The 10,093-nt window shown below is 46.9% G+C and overlaps 1 protein-coding gene across 1 annotated transcript; it reads right to left on the reverse strand.

Annotated features, from left to right (window-relative positions):
- Window positions 1-841: 841 nt before the first annotated feature.
- Window positions 842-6,787, reverse strand: ky (kyphoscoliosis peptidase). Its single transcript, XM_031873169.1, has 7 exons — window positions 6,732-6,787; window positions 5,296-5,861; window positions 4,596-4,710; window positions 3,649-3,766; window positions 3,052-3,243; window positions 2,748-2,938; window positions 842-2,551 (listed from the first exon to the last, which is right to left on the reverse strand). Exons 2-7 carry the CDS (start codon window positions 5,839-5,841, stop codon window positions 1,224-1,226), a joined length of 2,490 nt encoding a protein of 829 aa, XP_031729029.1. The 5' UTR covers window positions 5,842-5,861; window positions 6,732-6,787; the 3' UTR covers window positions 842-1,223.
- Between the last annotated feature and the right edge of the window lie 3,306 nt (window positions 6,788-10,093).

The following is a 10,093-nucleotide window of genomic DNA, read 5'->3' on the forward strand; positions in this document are numbered from 1 at the left end:
ATTAAGTGGGATTGTGATGTTCTCAGATGAGAGCTAATATGTTGCATGTTTTGGTGTGCTGGAAAGGAAGGCGCCACCGGCCTTCACCCCAACAACTGGCCTCTGGGTTTGACTTCTGTCCAGCTGAATGGGACATCGAGTTTGAACGAGTGTTTCTATTATTTTGTCTACCCCATTTACATCAGTGAGGATAGGCTGAGTAACAAACAAGCTGTGTTTAATAAACTAACGGAGTGAATTGGTGTCCCAATCGGGGTTATTATAGTCAAAAATATACCCTTTAATAAAAACTAAACTGGTAAATAAAATAAAAATGAACGTAAATCAATTTCAGTTTTAGTTTTTTAGCTGAAATATATCGCACCAAAAGAAGGAAAAAGCAAGAATACGGTCAACTCTCGAGAAATTCAAGTGAATATTATAACAGATGGCGGATCAGACACTATATATGAGGATTAAACATGGGACATGAGTCCTCCCCATGTGTTCTGTATGTTGATGTAAACTTTAATATATTCTTATAGAGACATTCTACCTGCCCTAACAAAAACAGAACATGTCTGACCAACTGAAACTAAACTCAGAACTATAAGCACACTAAAGTAAAAATAAAAACTCATTAAAGATTCAAAACTATTAAAACCTCGGTCTGCATGCAAGCAGGTTTTGAGTTTATAGTACTTGTGTATTTTTCTGGATATTATATTTAGGCACCTTAACCTTTCATTAGAATTAAAACAAATGTGTTAACATCATTGATAGGCCTCCATTACACGAGTAATACTGTCATTGTGGAAATTGAAAATTGCAGTGTGAAGAAAAGACTCCAGTTTGTAGACGTTTTCACAATGTATTTTTATTGCACGCTTTTTTGACAACCATCATTTCATAATGCAGGTTTATTTCTTAAAACAACAATAATGCACAAATGCACTCTATCTGTATGACATCACTGCTGAGCACCACTGAATACTACCTGGATCAAGTAATAGCTTTCAAAAAAATCCCAAACAATTGCCAGGTGAGTCTGGTGTTATATTTCTATCACTTCATTGCTACAAACTGACACATTCACAGGAACATATTTCAAATTCAGTTTCCTTCCACCTCGTGACGTCTGTTGTGTTGATGCACTTAAACCTGAATGATTGTGGCTCACAGTGGATGTGATTTACATAAGTCGGTATCAATAACTTTATTACGCAGCTGTGTTCAGAGAACCATCACACTGCTCCCTCCAGCTGCTTGATGTCAAAGGTCAATAAAACAGCCATGTCACTGGACTCCCCCGAGGCGGCGGCCAGTTTCAGAGGTTGGAGACCGTTTCCACTGAAGACCTCGCCCTCCCAGACTCTGCTCTTATTCAGTTTCAGATCAGTCTGCGTCTCTCCCATCATGCTCACCCTCTGGGCCCCGGGGACCCTCACCCTGAAGCGGACCCACGCCAGGGGCTCCAGCAGGCCCACGCGAGGCTCAAAGAGCACGCAACCTTTCCTCCAGGCGGAGTAGACACCGGGGAACGGAGGCCCCGGCTGATCGCAGCTGTTTCTCAGAACAAAGTCACACATGGGGCTGAAATCTCCACCAGGGGTGATTTTGGCGTACAGGCCCAGCCGATACACCCCGGCGTCGGGCAGGCTGACGCTCACCGTCACCTTGCTGTCCGTGTACGTGCAGAAGAGCTGCCGTGACAGCGGGATGGCTGCCGGTTTGTTCTCCTCTCTGCTGAGCACAGTGTGAAGCTCGAGGTCCCGCTGGTTGTGGAAGGTGACGTTACACTTGCCCTGCTGGGTGCTCACCAGCGCTGTCTTGTGGCTGAATTTGGACAGCCCCGCCTCTAACGTGCGGGTCCCCGGCCCGCACACCGAGCTCAGGTTAGGAGGGTAGAGCTCATCCGGTCCGACCACCTTCCCTTTGCAGTGCAACAGGAAGTTTCCAGCGTTCTGGAACTTGACTTCTGTTTTCTCGTAGTCTCGCACGAACACCGACAGCCGGTAGAAGCCGCGCAGGGGGCACAGGACGTGGCAGGTCAGGACATCCGGTTGGATCTGCGTAGCCAGGCAGCGCTTAGCCACAGCAGCTTCCAGGCCTGGGTGGTCCAGCTCACACAGCACCATCAGAGGCCTGGATGTCTTCAACGCCAACTCGAAGACGCCTTCTACCGCCTCGGCGGCCTTGCTGCCCTGGCTGCTGCCCGCGATGCCCAGAGATCCGGCAACGGGCTGCAGGCCCCAAGACAAGAAGGGGTTCTCTGGGATCTCCTCCATGGCCCTGGGGGTCGGACACTCCACCGTGAAGGAGCAGACCCAAATCAGAGACGTGGTGGCCGTTAAAGGCCCGGCAAACACCTTGACGTCGTACACGCCGCTCGCGGGCGGCAGCAGCTGCAGCTTCATGCTCCGATGGGAAACCGTCAGGAGGCCGAAGGAGGAGTTGCTGGAGTCTTTCTGCTCTGGAGCTCCACAATGTAGAAGGTCCTGGTGCTGTGAGATGTCATAGGTGAAAGTCGCTGGCCTGGAGAAGCTCAGGGACACGTTTGCCTCGCCATCATCTGAGAAGGAAACCAGAAGTGTTTTTAAGAGCTTTTCTCTTTAGCTGAAAATAGATATTGGTACGGCATAATGGCTTGAATCCATTTCACAGAAGCAAATACTTAAATAACATGCATATCATTTGATTTCCAGTGCCTAAAATGACGTAAAAACGGGAGGATTGATACATTTGCACCCCGTGAGCTGAGGATGGACCTGTGACGATGTGGAAGTGGTGAGGCTGAATCAGCCGGAGCCCCATGGTGAAGAAGGCTGAGGTCTTGAAGACCCTCCTCTCGAACTCCTCCAGGGGGATGGGCGCGTCCAGGAGCTGCCACTTCTCCTCATCGGGGAAGTGCGACTCTATGAACTCCTCTGGGTCCGTCAGGAAATAGAAATCGTCGAACCTTGGAGGCAACAGATGGCGACGGCAGACTGATTTGAGACTCAACTCGCTGCTGGTTTTCGTGTGTGTGTGACGGTAAGCGAAAGGGCAAACTTTTCGGAAACCTTCGCAAACCTTTTGATGAAGCTTTCGTGTTGCACATCTACCCGTCCGGCTCCCCAGCAGGCGTCCAATAGGAACCACTGTCCTCCCAGAAGCACAGAGTTCCACAGGTGGTCGGAGTTCACATTCTTGAGGCTCTGGCCCTGAAGGTACCCGATGCCCTTACTGTGGCCCGGCACTTCTTGGCACTCAATGCCCACCTCTCTGTAAACACAAAGCACACAGAGCGCTCACTGCTGCTTTTATTTATTGCTTCTTGTTTTTTATCCGGTGTGCTTAAGCGCATGTTCAAGGTTGTGTTTGTGCTGTAGGTCTTTAATAAAACCACATTATTTATACTGTGTCTTCAACTCAGAAGGGAAGGACGCAGCACAATGACTAGTGGAGGAATCTGAAGGGAATGAGCACTTAGCGGCTTTAAACTTTGTATTGACTACTGTTGAACTCAACAGAACTCAAACAGAAGAATGTGTTGCAATATGAATCATATTTTGTGACATGTTTTTCACTTTACACAGGAAGCCCTTGTTGCATTTTTATTCTTTCAACATCTCTTGAACATCTCAATGAAGGCATAACGGTTTAGTCCGAGACATAAGATGTGTTTACCTGCACATCTCTGCACAGAGGCTGGAGTAGCCACAGCACACGCCCCGCCCGGTGGCTATCACCTCCTCCGGGGAGCACAGCTTCTCTGAGCGGCCGAGGTACCCACTCACATCGTACTCTATGAAGACAGCATTCCTTTTATCCCAAAACAACCAGCACTGTGCCTTATGTTCCCCTTCCTGCCGTTTTCCCTGTTTTGTTGCATTACAAACTGGACTTTTATTTGGATTTGATGTAATAGACCGACACAAAATGGGGAGAATTGGTGAGGTAAAATAAAAACACATAAAATCACATAATTAGTAATATATCGTCCTCTCTTGGCAGGTTTGCTGTGGAGCCATATTCTTTAATGGTTATGCGTTGGGTCATGTGACACTTGGATTGCACACAGGTGAACTTTTTAAAACTAATTATGTGACTTCTGAAGGTAATTTATATCACTGGATCTTTATTAGAGGCTTTACAGCAAAGGGGGTGAAAATGGACTGCTAGTATAGCTTCTAGTCTTTCCGACCACTCACAGCGCTTACACACTACTTGTCATCATTCACGCTGATGGTAGGGGCTGCCCACCGTCAGGATTAGCTAACATTCTCTCACACACACACACACCGTAGGCACAGCTACGGGAGCAATTTTGGGGTTAAGTGTCTTGCTCAAGGACACATCGACATGCGGAGCCGGGGACCGAACCGCCGATCCTTTGATTGAAGGCCGACCCTGCTCTCCACTAAGCCGCAGTCGCCCGCAGTCCCACACACCGCTTTTCAGTTTTTTATTTTTTATAATATTATTTCACTTCAACAACACGACTATTTTGTGCCGGTCCATTACATAAAAGATCAATTTTAATGCAAAACACAGGAAAAACAGCAAACGCCTGTGAAGTATCGCAGAACTGTAGCATCTATATGCGAGTAAGCGTAGTTCAGTAGAATACGCACCGATGTTGTGGCACAGCCAGACCCAGATGGCGCGAAGCCTCTCCAGCTCATTTCTGGCTCCTTGTGTGATGCTCTGCACTATCGTCTTCACATCATACACACACTTATCCTTCAGCTGCAACACACACACACACACACACACACACACACAAGAGCCTGTCAGATCAAAGGTGTTTCTATCGGTTGATCAGTCCTATAAGTGTTAATCATATAGCTATCCAAAGATGCAGTCTGTATGTCTTCATGTAAACCACCGTCAGTCTTGTTTTTGTTCGTCTTACAGCAGCATGCTGTTTGCCATCTCTCCGTGTCATTCAGTGTTTTGAACAAAGGTGACTGTGGTCTCTGCTCAAGGATGTGCTGCCTGAGAGCTGACGTGTCTGTTATGGTTTTATTGCAGCAGATAAGTCGACGTCATCATTTCCTCAATGCTTCTCCTGCAGACCTCAGGACCACAAAGACCCGGATCTGTTCTGGCCTTGTTTGTGCTGCTCTCAGTCCGCTGTGGGTCTGTTTTATCTTATTGAAGGATGGATGAGCTGACCGTGATGTTTGTTGCTCTGAGCAGCTTAACATGTGAAGCGTGCACTTATGTTGGTCGCTGTTTAGGTTAAAGCTTCTGTTTTTATCAATAAGACGTGAACGTGTTGGCACTTCCTGTGTTGTGGTGTAGCAGGATGTTTTGTGCGAGTGTGCTCACCTCTGCTCCGGCCCTGATGACGTGAGAGTCGACCCTGTTGAAGACCTCAGAGTTGGTGAACAGGTCCTTTCGACGCCGCCTCTTGCCCGCCGCCGGAGGGGGCGCCCTCTGTCCCAGGTGTGTTTTCGGCTTCAGGTACCCGTGCTCCTCCGCCTCCTTCCTCACGGCGCTCTTCTTCACCACGGTGATGGTCCTGGCCGCGCTCTCGGACGACAGCTGCCTCTTCGCCATGGGGCGCTGATCTTCGCCCTCGACAGTCAGCCTGGAGATCACGGCGCTCTGGGAGGCGTTGGTGCAGACCAGGACCCGGGCAGCTGGCCTGTCCCCCCCAGGAGGAGGCTTTGGACTCTTCTGGGCCTGCTTCTCATTTTGTACCAGAGCTCCTGTAACAGCGACAGGGCTCGCTTCGCTTAAGATCCGATTCTCCTGTTGGTCATGGAGCTTCACCTGAACGCGTCCCTCCTGGGTCACCTCATCTTGCTGAGAAAGGCGTGCAGCACAGGAGAAGGGGAAGGAGAACTTCTGAATTGCAACTTTAGCTGACATTATGCTGGAAGCATGGCCTCCTAACCAAAGAGAAGGTAGATACTATTCAAACAAGACAGAAGCCAGTTTCTTTTTAGCTAATATTCTTAAATATCTGAGCAGAGCTTCAGTGCCTTGTTCAACAGCTTACAATCAAACACATGGCGGCTGTGATACAGATACATTCTGCACTGAGTGATGCAGGAAGTATATTCTATATAGTACATTCTGTGTAAGACAGTGATGAATTGGCAATTATATCATGTCTATTCATGACCAGAAATGAACGCAAAGGTTGGAATCATTAGTCACTGTCACAGCGAGCAGCGCAAAGAAAGTCAAAGCCCCCACCAGATTAGTGTGACCTTATAACTTCCTGTATGTGATGAACCTGCAGATTGATGGCCGCGTCCTAAAAACGAGCAACATGTGTGTGAACACGCTGGTGAACGTATGTTGACTGAAACTCTTCTGGCAGGTTGGCACAGCGGAGACACCGAGCGTCCTTCATCCCGGATGCCCCGGGCCGAAGTCTCTGCCAAGGCTCAAGTGTCGTCCAGCGGGGCCACTCGGTCCTATCGGCCCCGTGGGCACTACGCAGACCCTGACCTCTGACCTTCCTGGAGTGCAACTAAGGCAGAGCTCCCGGAGGATATCGTAAGGTATCACCACTCGTGTTGGAGTTAATCCAATCACAATGCTAGAATACACCCTCAATCTTCTTTTTCTGACAAGCACTTATCCCCCACCCCCCAAAAAACAACATACAGCATTTTAGTATCACTGATCTTCGGTGTTCATGATGACTCTATTTATGTTAGATTTACACATAAAAAGAAAGGCAGGTGAACCCAGTCCAGGTAGGTTTGAGTGCCGCTACATCCCTAAAAGTCGGCGAGTATTTGACTCACCCTGAGAGGATTTCAAATGCCTGCTGGATGTTTGCTGGAGTGTCGGGCAGAGATGTTTCCACTGTGTGTTCTCAGTGGTCCCCGGTTACAGGGAAGGCTTATATACTCCCCCAGTGGCCTGCCAGGACAGGCCCCAGAATAACAGGCCTAAAAATACTACAAAGCAGTTAAGACCAGCCAATAGAGTAAGCCCCAACTGAGGAGTGTGACGTCCATGTGTGTGTGTGTGTGTGCGAGTGTATTCCTAAGTGTGTGTGTGGCTCACAGATGGGCGCTCTGATGTGCTTTGTGTGTGTTTGTGTGCTCTGTACATGCATTTGCTAATATCTGAGCGCACGAGCGAGTGTGAATGTGTGTGTGTGGCCGGGTGGGAAGGTTGGCACGTGACGGAGGGGTCCGAGCCAAACGAAGGGGTTCATGGAGGGTCCTGGCCAACGACAACGCCCGCGTCAACATCAAACGCATCCTCAGTCACCCCAGTTTCTGTCACGCACGCAGAAATACACAATTTACTTCATCTCAGTAGCATTCTGCAAGGCACCCGTCTGAACATGTGCTGATCACTTTTATTAGATTAGACATGTGCAGAGGAGGTCTTAATGGTTGCACACAGCTCAGTATCACAATGTCTCAAAACATTTTATAGGCTTACAACTACAGTTCCAAATACAGACCTCGTTCATTAAGAAGGAAAAACTTACAAAACAACAACATTTACACCTGAAGAGACTGCACTTTATGGGGCTACTCTGGAGCAGCCAGTGGTGGAAGAAGTATTCAGATCCTTTACTTCAGTAAAAGTACTCGTACCACACTGTGAAAATACTAAAAGTGCTGCATTCAAAACTTTACTTAAGTAAAAGTATGTATCAGCAAAATGTATTTAAAGTATTTATTCAGCAGTTTAATGTACTTTACTATCATATATGATGTTTCTGGATTCTGGTTTTAAATATTTAGCTTTTTTAGCATCTGTCAGTTTGTCACAACAGATCTGGAGAGACGTGGTTTTCACTGGACAGGAAGTGGATGAAGACCTGTCATCAGTTACTAAAGCTGTCAGACAAATGAGTAAAAAGTGCACCGTAAATGATTTGACTGACTTCACGGTAGATTACTGGCCACTAGTCGCATTGTTGTGGAAATTTATCATATGGTTCCTTTAGTTATAACTTGTATCGCTTAAACCTGCATATAACCCGAACCCTCTTTCCACGAAAAGGCTGGGAACCTGGCCTTGGGGGGTGCAGCGGCCAACGGAGGACGACATCTGTGAGGGGGGGGGGTGAAGGGAGAGGAGACGAGATAACGCGCATATATACTCTGTTTTGTCTATTCATTGTTGTTAGACCTCCGAACCATCCGTGGGGAAAAAGCTCTATCCATTCAGCTGATTTATTATTGTGTCTGTTCATTAAATATGTTTTTATATTTTAAGAGTTTTCTCATCTCGATTATTTCTCACCGGGAGGTTAAAAAGATTATTTTCTACCACACTTTCACAGTAAATGATGTTGTGTTATTACAGTAACATCTTGTGAAAACCTGGAAACACTTTCCAGCATAAGTAAAGTATTTCCCTCTGAGATGTAGTGGAGTAATGGTATAAATTGACACAAAATGGAAATACTCAAGTGAAATACAAGTACCCCCAATGTGTACTTAAGTACTGTACTTTTGTAAATGGACTTTCCACCAATGAGCGGTGGAAACAGGCCGTTAACACAGCTTCACCACTGGTGCCTTGAACTTCTAACATGCTCGTGCATGCATAAATACCACAGAAAGGAAATGTGAATCCAGCTTTTGTTAAATTGATCCACCACAAAAAATGAAGAGAAAGGAGAACTTGTTGATTGATCACCGTAACACCTCCGCTCACCCCACAGACACGGTGTTGCATAACACCGCCATATGGCGGTGTTGATGTCGAGTACGGAGGTGGCTGTCCATCCGTCGACGCTGGATCCTGAGCCAGCTGACTGTGAAACCGAGGAGTAATAATGCCATCTGGAACAGCTGTCAGCCAAGGAATCTCGCTCCGGCTTAATAGGGAGAGAGGGAGGGGGGGGGGGGGGATTCTCTCCAACTCAGAGAGAGGTGAAACACACGAAGGGGGAGATGTGAAGCATTGATATGGCAGAGAAATGAAAAGGAAATCACTGCAGGCTGAAAAAAAGAGGAACGTTTATCTGCTTCCAGGCTTTAGTGAGAAAATATGGATTTCACTTCCTTTTGGTGTTTGTGAGCTTTAGAAGTCTGGTGTACGCTAGAAGTCAGTCCAACGTATTCAGCAACCTTTCACCCTGTGTAACCATCAGACATGAATAGACTGTGTGTGTTTTCAGTACATGGTCACTAAATAAATACACATCCAACACATTCCTCCTGGGATCAGAGATAACTGCAGTTATTTTGTAAATGTTTTGTACTTATTATTTGGAGACCAGTGACAGTGTACACTCCTGAGTGCTTATCGCTGTTATTTAACACTCAAGGTCCTCTTACTGTTTTTTCTGGAGTTGGTCTTCCTCGCCCTCCAACTGTAGAACTAAGTGACATGATGACAACTGAACTCTCCCCGTGTCTACCGCACAAACTCCGCCTGCAGAGGGAGACGTTGAACATCCAGAAAAGGTCAGTAAGGTCAGTAAGTGGACCTTGAGTTACGACTGTTTGCTTAGTTACATTCACACTCAATTATTTTTGTTTCAAGCTGATTTTAATCGCAATCTGGACGGTAAACAAGACAACTGTAGGCATTTAACAAACAATAATACATTTAATAACAGTAAATTAAATAAAGGTGCATCGGAGGAAATGTATCAAAAGCATGGGAAAATAAGATGATATGACATTTAGACTTGAAAGGGGCTAAAGTTGGAGTGCATCATGAGGTGCGTGCGTGCGTGCGTGCGTGCGTGCGTGCGTGCGTGCGTGCGTGCGTGCGTGCGTGCGTGCGTATCCATCTTCACCATGTTTACTTCTGACTGGAGGCACAGAAACTGCTTCCTTGGGATCTGAGGGATGAAATGGGTTTATATTCTTCAAACATAACAACATATTTTGGCCTTGGGCTGTTATGTGATTTATAAACTGACGGAGCCACGTTAAAAAAAACTCTATTCTGTAACTAACAGGGAGCGTAATGTCCTCGGCTGCTTGGTTTCTCGTTATTGTAGCTGCTGCAGTCAAAACGTGTTGCGCATTGCACCCTGCTGGAGATGAAGGCATGAATGAGTTCCTCTAAAGCTCACGTGGACATGAGACCTCTGATTCCTGCTATCTATAGAGGATAAAAAGGTGATTTAGTCATTACCGTGCTAGTGCTGTGTTGATGCAGCAGCTGGAGCTACATTCTG

The sequence above is a fragment of the Anarrhichthys ocellatus genome, unplaced genomic scaffold (genome assembly GCF_004355925.1).
Source record: "Anarrhichthys ocellatus isolate YVR2014 unplaced genomic scaffold, GSC_Weel_1.0 scaffold69, whole genome shotgun sequence".
NCBI lineage: Eukaryota > Metazoa > Chordata > Actinopteri > Perciformes > Anarhichadidae > Anarrhichthys > Anarrhichthys ocellatus.